Source organism: Electrophorus electricus, chromosome 6 (assembly GCF_041902795.1).
Source record: "Electrophorus electricus isolate QZ-2024a chromosome 6, ASM4190279v1, whole genome shotgun sequence".
NCBI lineage: Eukaryota > Metazoa > Chordata > Actinopteri > Gymnotiformes > Gymnotidae > Electrophorus > Electrophorus electricus.
The window spans coordinates 12,012,501-12,029,590 of NC_137502.1; the positions used below are offsets into that span (position 1 = coordinate 12,012,501).

The following is a 17,090-nucleotide window of genomic DNA, read 5'->3' on the forward strand; positions in this document are numbered from 1 at the left end:
TCTTTCATGCTGCATGACCACAAATCGGATACATATCCTATCTAGGATGATATATGAAAGCAACTCAAATCTGAAAATTCAGATCTGTGTCACATTAAGGCAAAACACTGGATTTATGTCACTTCAACCTGGTAATGTGAACACTACCTCAAAGACACCTTCATATAGCTACACCCAGCAACTCACAAGGACAGATATTCAGTTTCGCTGTTATTAAATATATCGTTATTGAAAGAACAGACAGTGTCAGAAGCACGTATCAATAGCCTGTAACATAGCACCTCACCTCTTTGTGACCTCTGACCTCCAGGAAGGCACAGGTGGGTTGGAAGGCACCAGTACCACATGTGTAAACATGAGTGCGGTTGTAGTTGTGCAGAACCCGAATAAAATTAGCACACTCAGTCTAAAGGAGGGATAGAAAGACCAGGGGAAACAGAAAAACTGGGTGAAAGAACAGAGGGACAGAACAAAGAGCGTCTGCTCTAGAATTGTTTACGACAGTGTAGGTCCCACTACAAAAAAAAACCCAATCCCTTTCACAAGCCATTTCATGAGAAACAAAGGGAGTCTGAAAAGATGGTTGGGTTGGTGAAATGTTTGTTTAACTGTCATATGTACTGGTATATACTGGCACTACTCACGAGAGGGTTTTTGCCTGCCAGTATACACATATCCACCCTGTCTCTGGGTGCAGGCCAGCTCAACTGAAAAAGAGTGCACACACAAACACACACACAGAAAAGGACTTAATGCATGATATTACAATGTGTTAAAATATTTTTCAGTGCCATTTATCAAATAAAAAAGCCTAGATATTTGTAATGTCTTATGATACTGATAAAACAGTTACATAAAGATACAAAAATACTACTAAGGTGAAATTGGTAAAATACTTTCAAAATACAAAAAGAAATCAAGCATATCTCTCTTTTTCTTTATCTTCATGTTTATTTTTATCTTTAAATGAATGTTTTAGATCCAACACCATTGTTATCCACTGTAATAACGTGAAAGAGTGAAAGAGAGAGTGAGATACCCAGACTGCTGACCCTGTCTGTGCACACGTGTTATAAAATGTTTCAGTGCTTAGCATGTACTGGCCTAACCTCTGTCCTCTAACCTCTGAGAGGCATCCCTACATATAACATGCAATCCCCGTAAACCCCTGTGATTACATTAAATCATATGTATTCGTGAGATGACACCAACTCTTTGAAGCTGTGCACCCTAACACAAACTCATCAACCATGCACTGCTTCTCACACACACACACACACACACATTTGTGTAACATGAAGCCAGACATGTTGATTAAGTTGGAGAAGTAACTGTATCCTCTCACACACAAACATATGCTGCATGAAGGAAAATGCCTTGGGAACGGAGATGCCTTGGTTAGTGTACTGACCTCACAGCCCTACAGGTGCAAACACAAACACTTGCACATGCTTTGAGGGTTCTGAGCTGGGATCAGAGACAGGGCAGTCAAGCAGTCTCACCCCAGCGAGATGCTCATGCGACTACCTGCTCTTGGCCCACGCAGCTGTGTCAGGTTGTACAGGCAGGCCAGGGCAGAACCCTTCGTTCACCCTTTCATGTTTTTATGAGCATATAGGGCAGGCTGCAATGCATTTCAGTTGAGCTCGAATTTCAGCTGAACAACCCACAGATCTTGTTTATCTATCTGTATATGCTGCAGTCATGTACTGTACAGTGTGCCTGAGTAGTCACTGAAGTCGTATGTCACTGTTCCACGTGTGGTTTTGCTTGCATGATACTGCAACATCAGCAAGTCGCTCACAGTGTGTATCTGGGGTGAGCACAGTCGAGTGGGTCGGCCAGAGGACTACCACTACTATACCATACGCAATGTACTTTACCAGAGAAGCCAAAGATAATTAATTCCTCACTACTGTTTGGCTTTCCTAAGCCTGTCTGTACACAATTATGCAGTGGTTTGAGTGTTTTCCTTTGGGTGTGTCTATTTATGAGTTTACTTGAGTTTATGAACATGTGAATGTATGGGCGTCATGACCGACTGAGCAAGTTCAAGAATGTATCACTGGATGAATTGAGTTATGACACACTTCTGCTGAGTATGTGTTATATATTTAGTTTATTAAAAACATCAATCGCATACATATACACAAAAGGTCTTTGAATATTTTGGTCATATCATTGCAATCCAAACAATAACTGCACCAATTTCCGTTTAATTTAAGTGTGGGTGAGTGGATGCATGTGAGAAGGGCACTCTGTGCATATCCACTGCAGAACTGTGCCAGTCATGCAACTATTGAAGCAGTAGTATGCAGTGTCACCATGGTGACAGTGATTGGCAGGAAGAAGAGAACAAGGGTCAGAGGGATCCCGAGGGACTCAATGGCTCTATAGAAGGATGCCGTGGGAATATCGAGATGTGACACAAGCGTGTTGTTTTCCTTGGCTTCAACATGGGAGATCGTTGTGTATATTCTATTGCAAACATGAGTAAATTATGCACTTTCACACACAGTCACACACACACACACACACACAAACACACACACACACACACACACACACACACACACACACACACACACACACACACACGGGCATTTCTGTAGGATGTGCATAGACTGCCTTCATAAATTTGCTCTTGGTATACCAGAGAACACACATTCATTATTCACCATTCATAAATGTTAAATCCATATTGAATTCTCTCTTGGAAATTATTACTGCTTATAAAAATATTTAGTGTTCAGTAATTCAGTATTGGATATTGTATTCTGGTTTTTCTCTAAAATATATCTTATCATAGCCAACTTTAGTGTAACTGAAACAACCAGTAACTGAAATATCACATCCACTTCATTATGAACTTGTAACATCTATATATTGTTATGGCACAACTATCAATATTGCAACATTCAACAGTCTAGAACTGAATTTCTTTGAGCGATTAATGGAAACAAAACACATTTTCATAACAATAAAACATACCAAGTAAGAGATCATTTGGAAAATACATTTGGAGTGTAGTCATGACGTTCATTATTTTTACTGCCATCTGTTTAGTCTAGCTATGGAGAAACACCTCGCCTGTGAAACTCTTCTCTGAATGTAACTGAAGAGCTTGTAAAAATGAGACCAAACACAGGAACCAAACAAACTACAGTATCTCACCCTGTGCCTCATCAAAACAACACTGAGTGAGACAGCCAAGCTCAGGAATTGACATGGACACAAGAGCTCATATTGATACTCATATTGGTTCATTCATTCCTGCTCAGTTCTCACAATTGCTCACAATTGCTCACAATTGCTCACCAATGCTCACAATTATTTTGAATATTGTTTAGCATTTTTGATAGTGGTGAGTTATTCAGTTGGAGTTGTTTGATAAAAATATATTACATTATTAACCGTCACACTCTTCACATTTTAAGTATAGAGTACGCCCTGCTTAACCTGCTAGACACCTGAACAGTGCCTCATTCAGTCTTAACATAAACACACACACACGTGCACACACACACACAGACGAAAGAACCAGGAAAAGAATGCACCGGGGAAGTGCATAATCCCATAATCAGACAAACTACACAGAACATCACACCTCACTAAATAACCACACAAGCATGAGTAAAGACTGTAATGAATCACTATTGTATCTAAAGAAAACAACATACTATGTTTTGTTGTTGCAACATGCTGTTTGGCACGCTGGATGCCCTCCAGTGCCTCTGTCAGACTATCTGAAGGACAGCCTTTGTATGAGTTTTTCTGGATGACTCCACTGGAAAAATTCCTCAAGCTACTAAAGTTACTGAATTGTTTCTCAAGTCAGCCTGATTAGTTCTGTGTGAGTGGTGTGTGAGAATGTGTGCATGTGCTTGTGTTTGTGTGCATGTGCGTGTCTACCTTTCTAGGGTGCTTGTTGATGTTGTCTGGGTCCAGTAGGTAGATGTGATCTTTGGCCCCCAGAAGGAGTCTGCTCCTCTCTTCATCCAGTAGGAATGTCTGAAAGTGCATTCCAACACTGGAGCCCACAAATGGCACCACACTGCCAGAGTGAACCAGCTCTGCAAAGGAGGCACGGCAGTAAGTAGTGAACACACACACACACACACACAGATACTACAGAACGTATGACCATGCAAGCACACGTGAGTGGGTATTTGTGTCCTACATCAATGAACATGAAATTAAATCTATTATTTTGCCCTTACAACTAAGCTCCTTCCAACTCTCATGCTTCCTTAATGGGTATTTTTTTTAATTTAGCACTCTTTTAAGACCATAACATGTGGACAGATTGTAACATAACATCTTAGTGCTCTGATTCCAGCCTGATAAAAAGCCCATCCCCCTTCGTCGTCAGTCCAAATTTCTCCAGTCCACTGGGCGTCTTCCCGTGGCTCTCGTGCTGCAGAACTAACACATACAAGCCAGATGTATGAGATCAGGGCTCAGGCTTTCACTGGAACTTAATCTGCCTCTCTATCTTACTTTACTCTTCAGCACTGCTACAAATCTGCCTAGAGAGCTTGGTGTTTCACTCCTCAGCACTGTTACACATCAGCCTGATGGGCTTTGTGCTTCAGTCTTCAGCACTGCTACCCATCAGCCTGATGGGCTTTGTGCTTCAGTCTTCAGCACTGCTACACATCAGCCTGATGGGCTTTGTGCTGCAGTCTTCAGCACTGCTACACATCAGCCTGATGGGCTTTGTGCTTCAGTCTTCAGCACTGCTACCCATCAGCCTGATGGGTTTGTGCTTCAGTCTTCAGCACTGCTACACATCAGCCTGATTGGGTTTGTGCTTCAGTCTTCAGCATTGCTACACATCAGCCTGATGGGCTTTGTGCTTCAGTCTTCAGCACTGCTACCCATCAGCCTGATGGGCTTTGTGCCTTAGTCTTCAACATTGCTACACATCAGCCTGATGGGTTTGTGCTTCAGTCTTCAGCACTGCTACACATCAGCCTGATGGGCTTTGCGCTTCAGTCTTCAGCACTGCTACACATCAGCCTGATGGGCTTTGTGCTTCAGTCTTCAGCACTGCTACACATCAGCCTGATGGGCTTTGTGCTTCAGTCTTCAGCACTGCTACACATCAGCCTGATGGGCTTTGCGCTTCAGTCTTCAGCACTGCTACACATCAGCCTGATGGGCTTTGTGCTTCAGTCTTCAGCACTGCTACACATCAGCCTGATGGGCTTTGTGCTTCAGTCTTCAGCACTGCTACACATCAGCCTGATGGGTTTGTGCACACATGCCCCATGCTCCCTCTCTGCTGGCCCCCTATAACTGAAAGATGTATCCAATTATGATCACTTCTACTTAACATCTTAGAAAAACATCATATCATCTTAGGTAAAACAGCGATAGGAGCAAACTAGAGCCGGTTTGGCCAACATTTGAATGAGTGATCAGACACGCTTACCTCCATGCACAACACACTGTCATAGATTCAAGAACACACAGAGTCTCTATAAGTGAACTAACAGCACTTCAAAGCTTACTGCATTCTTACGTGTGTGTCTTCTGCATACACAGCTACAGCGAGCTGTCTAAATAATTAATGTTTCTGGATATGTTTGGCATGCACAGCTTCAGTGTGCATCTCTGCAGGCCTGGACACACACCAGGAGATCACTCCATCTCTTGCTCCTGACAACTCTTCCCCTGAACACAAAATTCTGGGACCAAATAACCCCTATAAAACACAACCCCACATTCATTTGTGCTGTTTTGTTCTGTCCATTTCTGGGCGTTCTTTTCCTCCCTTTCTTCTGGCTCTGATTTCCCGTTCACACCCACGTTACTTTGGTTTTTAATTCACTCTCCTGTCTACATTTTTATTTCTGCTCCTGAGGGAGACATACAGTAAATCCTGCTCAAAAGCACCCATATATGTAGCATATGTAGCATATGCATGTCTCAGAGTGTTACGAGATGAAAAGGTCCAGCCACACTGCCTATATCCACAAACCAGATTGACACTGTTATCTTCTTGGGGTGTGAGGGTCTCGGGTAGGTTACCCACAATCAATATTTACACAAAGCGACCCTCTCAAAAAGACATGCTGCACCTCCAGCCTGCAAATCTCAGCCTAGCCTCTAGTAATCTACTCTACAAACAGTGTCAAAGCTGAGCCCTGCTGAAAGATCCTGGCTCAGTCCTGTGGCCCACAAAAGTCTATCTATGACTAACCCTCAGGGGACTCAACCCCTCACTCCCGCTCAGCGTGCTCCTGATTAGCTCTCGAGCTGAAGCTAATCTCTCTGTTTGTTTATGGGAGATAGTGTAGCACCAGTCATCAACACTGTCTTCCACCAGAGCTGCATATGGAACGTTACATTGAACTGCGTCGTGCTGGTTAAAGTGGTAAGTAGTTAGGCCATGATTTCTTGGCTGCCACCTTGTTCTCTCCTTAGCATTAGCTTGAGTATAAGGGATTCAAGCCACTCTGTGCATGTTTGAACAGGAGGAGACAGAGACTTGTGAGGTCAGTTAATCACTTGGCACATGGACACGCAGTATGACTGGACAGAGCAGATGTGAACCTGCTTCGTATCTGACTATAGTTTTGATGACCAAATTTTCTGTCCAGCAACAATATATCAAGGATTATATACGTAATAAAAGTAGACAAGTTCAGATCGGCAGTACTACTGAAAGGAAACTGGACAGTACTTCAAAGCTGATGCTTTTTTCCTCAAAGGGAGTGATAAATTATTATTATTAAATGATTTATTATTAAATACATAAATCATTATTCATTGTAATTCAAAGAGAATCCAAGTGCACATTTTTTACTTAAGTAGGCTAAAGCCTATTATAATAACTTTAGCTGTAAATAATGATGATACACAATCATTGTTCTGCTTCTGTTAAACCCCAGCCCAGAACAGTGGACTATTCTACCGTTGTGTCTGTGAGTCGGTCAGCTAGCCATAGACAGCCCTTGGATAGATTATTTCCTATCATGCTTCCAGACGCATGCCAACTCTTTCAAACACCACAACCTCCTACTAACAAAACATGATTGACATTAGCATCGGCATTAGCAATAGCATTAACATTAGCTCAAATCCCTTACACAGAGAAAGAGAGCCTGACCTCTACTGACATTACATTATGAGAGCAGTCATGTGTATGACTATAATTTAGCACTTGGTCAAGTCAGTGCTGTGATGAAAATCCTCCTCTCCTTTCTGAATATGTTTGCGCCGGTGCATGGAATCAACCTTATCAATGACTGGCCTTGGGGAATAAAGCCCAGTGGAGCTGATGTTTCTGTTCACACTTGTATTCTTCAGGGGAAATGAGGGCTCTCTGTTTTTGAGGTGCACACAGACACAGAAAAGGTGCTGATATGTTTGAAAAGTTCACTGACTGAGCTGATGGACCTGGAATGATAGCAGTCCCACCCATCCACCTTTACCAACAGGACCAAACTTGGAGAGCGCTTTATACTCAGATATGCATCTTTAACCGTCAGGAAACTAAAGGATCTTCAGTTGAGTCCAGGTTTACACTACAAACTTGAAAATAAGCCTTATGATGTCCTAGGATAAAGAAAACTCTTTTTTAATAAATCAAAAGAACTTCTTCATCAAAATATGTCCAAGCTCATATCACATTAATAAGTGTAACTCTTTTTGTTAGTTTTAAAAACTGAGGCACACCTTTGTGAGGTTTGCAGTCTATAACCTCATATAGAGGGTTTTCTAAGGTACAGATTTTTTATCTCATTGGAGATCTGACCCTTCTTACAGTGGGAAGAGGACTGCTCTGCTTAACCAGTTTAACAAGATAAAAGGATCAAAGCCCAAAGCCCAAAGAAAATGAACCTAAGAAAAACTAAAGGTCCATGTTCCCTATTGACCTACTGACCTAGTACAACTGCTAAAAACAATTCAGGATTTCTAAAACAAACAAAATCTCTTTGTAATCTCAGTTCCCTTCTCATATAAAAATGCTCGTACACTGATGGTGAAATACAGGCTCCTGACAGTATTTACATTTACTTGAATACTCACATTTTCTGTAGAACAAAAAAGCTCAAGCTAAATGGCACGTTCCCAGCAGTCATTCATATTTTCATTGGCCTGAAGCTGCTGATGTGTACGAAGCCCTGTTGAATGGCTGGTTTACTGGAGCGCAGTTGGCAGGAGTGTTTCCAACTTTTAATTCCCTCGGTGGCATAAAACAAACATGGCACACGTTTTCTAAACTCCCAAAACCAAAGTAGGACCTGAACACAGGATATAATGAAAAGGAAAGCCAGAGGAAAAAATAGCAAAGAAAAGAGGCGATACTCCCTTCTTTTGGGGCTAGAGAAAGGAAGTACTTATGAGACTTTGGTATCTCTGTCAAGTGTGGTCAGTATGGTCACAAAGGCCAATATGGAATATGGATTAAATGAGCCAATATATTAAAAATGGACCAGAAGTACACAGCACTCACGCTCAGACCCACTAACCCGCAGTGCACTCTCCTATATACCATTGGCCATGACCACTGTGTGTTACAGCTTTCAAATAAATGAGCACAGATAGCAGTCACTTTTTTTCTTTTGTTTCTTTTACACCTCATATATATTTATTCAGTAGCCTCACAAATGTTTATTTGGCTCCCTAACTACTCCCATTATCCTCCTTGTGTGTGTGTGTGTGTGTGTGTGAGAGAGAGAGAGAGAGAGAGAGAGAGAGAGAGAGAGAGAAAGAGAGTAAAAGAGAGAGAGCAAGAGAGGAGAGAGACACAGAGTGCAATTGATGTTCTCACAGTACTGCACCTTTTCTGACATTTTGGAGTAATAAGCTAATAGGTTTTAGGACTGTATTGATGATCACTATGAGCTAATACCCTGCTGACTAATTTATTCCTGTGAAATTTCAGCTGTTGATAACACATTGAATATAAAGCATTTGTATCTTGTTCATAAGCTTAGATATAAATTATCTTTATATCTAAGAACATCTTTTAAAAATTAGCACTATTCAAAAATATAATGTGAAATCCTTGCCAGGTTTAAATCAAGTTTGTTACTGACTCAAGCACCAAGTATGTAGCTAAATAAAATTAAGTTCTGAACAATTCACAGGGATATCCACTACACTTCAGAGTAGAGAAAGACTAAGATCACAGAGTGTTTAGGAACTGGTTGAGGAAACATAGCCAGGTGTAATGAGAGGCCAGAGTTCATGCACCCCAAACTCTCAAACCACATCAGGCTGTCATCGCTTTGATGTCACCCAACCCAAAATACAAAGATCTAAATGTGTGTTTGCTTTGCCTTTAACTCTTTGGGCTGGGAAAACATTTCTGAAAATGTGGAGATATTTTATTGGCCATCATAACAAAAAAATTCAGCTTTAAAAAAAAAAAATAAAACATCCAAAAGGTCCTCTTTTGGCCCCGGAGGCTAAGCTTACAGTCAGCGCTGGAGCTACTTTGATACACAGTTCAGCCATGTAAATCGATGGGTCTGTGTTTCTATGAGTGTAATAAAAACTCTACCACCATTTATTACACACACATAAATGCACACAAATTGCAGTCAAAACACATTGTATCCCCCAAGCAACATTATAATCAGTCATGACTATTTTACACTGTACCTCTCAACCGGCTGTCTTAAAATCTGTTAAATGAACATGTATAAAAGTTAAGTAAACATATATATTCCACATGCTATTTGTATGACCAAGTTACAGAAGTGACACCGCTGACATATTGACCCAAATACTAAACTTCTTGTCATTTTAAACTTCCAGCAGTAGTGACATATGCCTACCTTTATAGCTGAGCCGGACTCTGGGCACACTCTCCCTCAGGCAGTCTCCAGCAGGCAGCTGGACCAGCAGCAATGTCCCCAGCAGTCTCATCCACACTGGAGAGAGACCGCTCATCCTGACCTCCTCAGCCCAATGGAGGTACTTCTTCTGGGTGAGGCACTGGCGTCTGGACCCTTCCTGCTGGTTCTGGTTCCCTGGTTGTCCAGCAGCCTTCATGGCGAGAAATGGGATCTCCACTGCTGCAGCCTGTGGCAGAGGGAGAACAGAGTCTCAGTAACTCCTTGGGAGTGGACCGGAGGGAGGGGCCGGGCATCTCTGTGGGAGGTGTGTGCGCATGAATGTCTGTGCGCGTGTGTGACCTTGTTAGAGTCTAAGCAAATGTTCAGCTGTTCAGCTATGCTCTCCCCTTGGCTTTGGCGGTCATTGCACCAGCTCTGTGTCAGCTGCTGTCCCATTCAGGCTCTTTCTTTTGTCTTCGTCCACCCGGATGCTTTTGCTCACTCTCCCTCTCTAAATCAGTCTGTCCCTAAACAAAAGGTCAGCTCGTGGAGGGCCGCCACTTCCAGCCACTTTTTAAATGCCTGTCCTTTTTTCTCACATACATCTCTCCTCTGTTCTTTTCTTTCTCGACTTCGCCACCCTTTCACACTGCAAACGGTAGTCCGTACATCGTATTCCGGCTGGCCAACGATTATGTCTGAATTCTGGCATCATTAATCAGGACAGGAGAGTGGCTGGAAATTGTGGAAAAAAAGGCAACACCATATGAGAGTTCATTATGGGTCAGGACATTTTAGGTGTGATTAAGAACAAATATTCAGAAACATCCTTGAGAGAGTTCCTCCACCTCTAAGAATCGAGCAGTTCTATTCTTACAAACCACTGAATGAATATAGACATCACTTCTCTGCACAAGCATTCTTTTTAAGTCCACTACAATCATTCATTGTCTTATCTTTGTTTACGTTACACTCATAATCACTTTTAGATAATATTTCAAAGGTCCTTTATGCCTAAACATATCCAGGACATATCTAACACAGTGGCTCAGGCAGTTAACAGCTGTGCTTAGAAGACCTAATCTAATATTCAGACAGAAGATCTGATATTCAGACAGATGTGTCTTGTCATTAAGCCTCCTCTTTGAAGAATACCTCTTTTTACCTTAATTTTAAATGGAGACATTTCTCACAAATACAGACACAGACACACACACAGAAAGAGACAGAGAGAGAGGGAATATATGCCTATGCATTTCTAACTGAGCATTCCCATCCAAAGACAAGTCTAGCTCTGTTTACTTAAGAGACCTGTGCTGTCCCCACTAGGCTGTGGTCCAGAGATAGTGCTGGGGGTGATGGATCATTCAACAGCAGAGGCATCCAGCAGGGCAGAGAGGGCCAGAGGGAGTGACCTCCAGGCTCCAGTATCTGGGCATGGAGGTTATCCAGAAGAGGCAAACAGGTTTCCAACTAACAAACCACCGGACTGACAAAACTCCATCAAATACAAATGATGTGTCACATAGACTGCAGCCCTTCTGTCCACTGGGCAGTCGGTTGCCCTGTCATCAGTCAATTCATCTTGAACAGAGGAGACTGTCTTTCCCTTCTCCTCCTTCCGTCCCCTCTACCTCCTTGTTTTCTTCCTCTTCCTCCATATTCTTCTTCTTCTTCTTCTTCTTCTTCTTCTTCTTCTTCTTCTTCTTCTTCTTCCAACCCTTGTTCTTTTGTTCCTGTGTCATACATGTATTCTGGTTATCCCAACTTCTGGAGCATAAAGGCACATTCAGATCAGGTTCCTACACATTGGCTACTACAAGTACAGCATATGAGTAATATTATTTTACTGTTCCACTGCAGAAAAAGGACAACACAGGTCACTATTATGGACTCATGTTACATATTTTGGTTATTCTTGGCAGGCCAGTGAATAATACTTCTTGAGTCTAAGTCCAACTATACAGAGCAGGTCAGTTTAAATGCTATGTAATGTTAATGCCCTATACACAGAACCAAGGCCATGATATATTTTCATAACATACTAATGACAACATGCAAAGAACATTTATCCTCATTAGGTCAACAGAAATTCTGAATCATTGGCTTAAAAAAGCAGATGGCTCTGTAAGAGTGATGTGGATTTGCAGAGAGGGTCACTGGCAGAAGAACCATAGCAGAATTATGTAAAGTCACATTAAATGAATTATATCCCCGTCCCCTCATAAGAAAACAACTTCCAATTAGTTTAACAAGAAAATCACTGAACTGTTGTCTTTACATGTGTGTGTTTGTGTTCATAAGAATGTCATTTTTTTCTGAAGCTGTGAAATATGCAATAATTGGTAGTGGCTTTGGAAAAAAGTGTTAGGTAAGATAAAGTTCATTTGGCAAACAACTATATAAGATGGATTTGAGAGGTCAAGGCTCAATTAAATGATTAAATCATGTAAAAATGAGTTATGAGGAAGATTTTCAGCATTTGATAGTTATCATTTCATTGCATAAAATCTGCGGTACAAGCAGTTGTGGAAAAACGCCTGTAACATTGAACAGAAAAAATGTATTATGGCACTAAATTGTGCTGACAAGCAGATTCTTTATTGTGCTCATCTTCTTCAGCTGCTTTAGATCAAGCAGACAGTTAGTTCACGACAACTCCACAACCTGCATCACACTCAGTATGGTTAATGTTTCTGAGTGCAGTACTAAAAGATTAATGAAGCAATGAACAGTAAATCGTTAGAGTAGAGAAAAGCACTGGAGGAACAAAAGTTGTTAGATGAGTTGAAAACTCACTAGAGACAACATGCAGAGTCAATGACTAATTACATGTCTGTAAACATGTCGCAAAGCACATATGATACTTGCGTGTGTGTGTATATGTGCATGTGTTTAGGGAAGCTTAACTCAGTTATTAGGAAAAGCTCCAGTTCCTCTACTCACAAACTACTATTAAATCCTATATATCATACTGTCAGCAGAGTCAACAGGTGACCTGGTGTTGAAGTAACACACACTGAACTTGGTTTCAAAATCAATGACAGTTTAAAAAGTCTTTTTCCTTTTATCTTTCAACTTTGGTTCACATAAATGTTACTGCCATAAGATAAATTTTACATTTTAAAATTACAAATATCAGAAACATTTACCAAGAAGACATTCTTAACTCTGGCCAAATATTGGTGTTTCTTCTTAAACTATAAACTCCATAAGAGTTTTGTTGCTCTATTCTGCTGATATAATGCAAGTTTCATATGACAAACCGATTTGATTAGGAGAGTCATGGCCATTTGGCTCATGGCTGAGCCCTGTGGACAGAGCAGGTCTAACAGTCCCACTCATAATGCCAAACATATTGAGGAGTATTTGCAGAGCAGAAATGTCACAATGGCCACTCCTCAAAGCTGTGAGCCTCAAAGTTTACATTTCCGACTCGAAGCAACTGCGCTATTTGTAGGTCCACCATCTGAGATTACAACAGCACATTGATTACTGCACTGAGCCTGATATGGCAAAGGCATTCAGCAGATAAGCAGCTGTGAAGTATCAGATACTGAAGATAGGTGTAAGATAAAGGCTAAGTTTTCCACGCCGTGCAGAAAAGCAGCCTGTAGGAGAAAGAAAGTCGTCCTGCAGGCGTCTGCCTTGTTTGTTTTAGTCCATGTTTAACTATACGTTTTTAATCCCCCTATTATCTTTAAAGGAGGAAACATTGCAGCCCCCATACCTGCACTCACCTGGTGGAAACCAGGCAAATATCGCCTGACAGGCAAACAGAAAGAGAGTGAAAGGAGCATAGAAATGCTTTTGAAGCCAAAAACTCCCAAATCCTATTATGTGCCCAGAATAACTGATGTGTAACTGACAGACCTATGGAATTATGGGTAACTTTAGACATCCTGAGAGGAGCTCTTACAGCTGTAATGGAATAGTGACAAATTGACTCTAAAGTGCTCGGATGTCTACGTTCCTTTGTCTGCTGTTTGGAGTAAGGGAAAGCTCTGTTTCTACTGTTTCCTATGCATGAGTGTAGAGAGAGCCGATGGTGTGAAGCTCAGTCAAGAGTCAGAGGGTTAATCTCACAGAAGAATGACAGGGAACGACTCTACTTTGTTATGTGCTTTTACCACAGGCATTGAGGATTTTGACATCTGACAAAAGTGCCATGATGACAAGACAGGCAGAGAGCGTGAAGTTCATGCACTCAGTCAAGTTCATTTACACACCGGCGAGTGTAGCGCCTGAGAGGAGGAGTATAAAAGGGGTTCACTTTCTCCTTCTTCTCTTGCTTTCTTCTCTCATTTATTTGTCTTTGAGCACATATGCCAGTCCAGGATGGTGTAGATAGTGCCATCATTCAAAACGCCTACAAAACATTAATCTGTAATGACTAACATTAATCTCAATGCTCACAAAAGACAATAAAATATCATCAGTTAAAGGGCTCGTTTGCAGCCTATACAATATTGCAGTAATAATGTACAAGTAATGAACAGTTTTATTAGAGTGCATTTCCAACTCAAATCTAGCACATCTGAGCCACACTCTGAAGAAGCTGATTAGGTGGATCAAGTTCAGAAGGTTAAGGTTGTGACCTTTAATGACCTTTGAGCCTAACTTTAATGACCTTTGGGCCTAACTTTTATGACCTTTGGGCAAGTGCCAGTGCTAGACATGGAAATCAAAAGCCTCGGTGACAGCTGCTCCAATTACATTGGCGCCACATTTTCTAGCGATGCACATATCATGGTGGGTTTGACACCACCAAAGGCCACACTGAATGAAACACAATGAAGTGAAAATGTCCGGGGTCTTATGAGGTCTACAGCATAGCTGTTACTGTTGCTTGGAAGACATATGAGAGATGTAATGAGAGATAAAGAGACAGAGGCACAGTGAAACACTGGGGGAGACAGCATCTGGAGAGAAAGAGAAATGGCACCTCTATGTTAAAAGATCTTAGCACCCAAACACCATAGTGCTATCACACACACACACACACACACACACACACACACACACACGCACATTCACATACATGCACATAGAGAGCATTCATCAAACTGATCCTTACTGCACACCTCTTGGACCCCTCTTAAAGAAGCACAGAGAAAACCCCTCCCTCCTGTTAAGTGTCATGTTTGGCTCCAAATGTATGATGGTCCTCACAAAAAAAAAAAAAAAAAAAAAAAAAAAAAAAAATATATATATATATATATATATATATATATATATATATATATATATATATATATATATATATTTTGGTTTTGAAAGCAAAACCAAAATATATTTACTCCGGGCAGTGAGGAGCACGAAAACCAAAGGTGTGTCTCTCTCTCTCTCTCTCATTCTCTCTCTCTCTCTCTCTCTCTCTCTCTATCTCTGTGTGTGTTTGCGTGCTGCGGTTCACCGTGACTGAGCTCATGACTGGGCCTTTCTCTTGGACTCAGCCCATAAAGCAGTGGGGTGCATGAGAGAGAGTTTCCATAAAGTCTGTGAGGGAGGTGTTATCCAGGCCCACATGGCTGAGAGAGGAGAGCACCCTGACACCAGCATGGAACCCAGGCCAGCAGTATTGCCTTCCTTTACCTGTACGGTAAGGGACCCCACAGAGTTGACAGCTAACGCAAGTGTTAAGAGAAACCCCAGCTCTGCTTTAGGCAAGGCTGTGTGAGCATAACCAGAGGCAGGCTGGAGCATCTCCTAGCTCTTATTCCACCGACAAACAGCACTGATATTTTATTCACTGTAAACATCCTCACTAATTCCCTGCCTCTATCTCAGGCCACTGAGGAATGGCCTTATCGGCTTTCAGAACCCTGATAATGTTTCAATGATTCAGTCATTGGAATTAGTTTGCATTTGTCCACTGGGGAGCAGAACTGTTAGCCTTACTCTAAGGAGACTGGATTAATGGAGTGTGTGACATTTATGCCTTACAGATAATAACAAAGGGTAAAACTACATATAAACAAGGTTAAGCTAGTGACATAAATTACTATGGTTGTGTGTGTGTTTGTGTGTGTGTGTGTGTGTGTGTGTGTGTGTGTGTGTGTGTGTGTGTGTGTGTGTGTGTGTGAGAGAGAGAGAGAGAGAGAGAGAGAGAGAGAGAGAGAGAGACTGAGAGAGAAAGAGAGAGAGAGAGAGAGAGAGAGAGAGAGAGAGAGAAAAAGAAAGAGAGAGACTGGTAACAGAATGGAATATTCAGCCTTTTAACAGTCAACATTTTATGACTTTGCCATTTATCAGTCAACTGTTTCATGAACTAGTTAAAGTCAAATGTTTGTTCCTCATACTCACTTGCTTGCTTGTATGATCATCTTTATTAATAAGCTTTAGTTCAGGAGTTTAAGTGCTCCCAAACAGGCATTTCGTCACATCAAAGGGAAAGAATCAACGCGAAAAAGAGAAAAGAGGGAACATGACCTTGCCCGCGGTCGATCACCTCCCTCTGAGAATAACATTTCCTCCACGCAGTTATTCATTATTTATAAATGAGATAACAAGGATAAGCTTAATATTTGCTCAGTGATCCATATCAGAAATCAGTCTATCACACTTGTTAATGCATATTACGCATCAGAGACATGGTATTCGCTGATTTAAGTTAGAAATACACGTAGAGAACAGCGTTAAAACAAAACAAAACAAAAACATGTTTTAGAGTTTCTTACGTATTCTGTGAGACGAGATACTTTTCAGCTACTCTTTCCTAATGTCGCGCAGCGTGGTGTGACACTTCAGAGTCCAGGAGCGTGCACAGTCATTCTTACTTTATAGGAGAGATAACCTGTCTTTCACTACGCACGAGGTTTCCGCGTCTTTATGTACCAGAAAACAAATCAAACTGGACGGCCCGCTTGCTGAGACGAACTTAGCTTTATACATCACCCAGCAATTTCTAACGCATCCGAGAGCTTACTGAGATACCCGCCGCCAACTCTGAACTCTTGCGCTCGTGTCTCTCATTCGGCTCGCCCCAGGAGACTGTGAGCGGCCAATTAGCACAGGGTGGAGAGAGAGCGACGCTCGAGACCGGAGCGCGCCTGAGCTTGATGAACACATTCCTTTACTGGTCGACAGAGGACTGTATGCTGTTATGTTACTGTATAGTACTAACATCAGCACTGGGTGTGATAATCATTAATGTGTTTCAGGATAACGAATGAAAAAAAATTAAGCTGTACCCAAAGTTACAATAACAGTCATGCGAAGCTATTACAATGTTACAACGCTCTTTTAAGTCCAACAGAGCTACTGTATTATAAAATATGTGGTACATCATTG

At 41.6% G+C, this 17,090-nt stretch overlaps 1 protein-coding gene across 5 annotated transcripts in view; it reads right to left on the reverse strand.

Annotated features, from left to right (window-relative positions):
- The window catches only part of sema3d (sema domain, immunoglobulin domain (Ig), short basic domain, secreted, (semaphorin) 3D), a 40,475-nt gene extending 23,633 nt beyond the window's left edge, over positions 1-16,842 (reverse strand). For 4 of the 5 annotated variants that reach the window (XR_014124079.1, XM_035525707.2, XM_035525706.2 and 1 more), the window contains exons 1-5: positions 16,478-16,842; positions 9,798-10,044; positions 3,913-4,073; positions 645-707; positions 287-406 (exon numbers count right to left, since the gene is read on the reverse strand). Coding sequence is in view for 4 of the 5 variants with exons in the window: in XM_035525707.2 (XP_035381600.1) it covers positions 287-406; positions 645-707; positions 3,913-4,073; positions 9,798-10,014 (561 nt within the window). In the remaining variant the exon portion in view is untranslated. Of the gene's footprint in view, positions 1-286; positions 407-644; positions 708-3,912; positions 4,074-9,797; positions 10,045-16,103; positions 16,453-16,477 lie in introns of those variants that run through there. The other variant, XM_081715602.1, reaches the window with a different exon arrangement.
- Between the last annotated feature and the right edge of the window lie 248 nt (positions 16,843-17,090).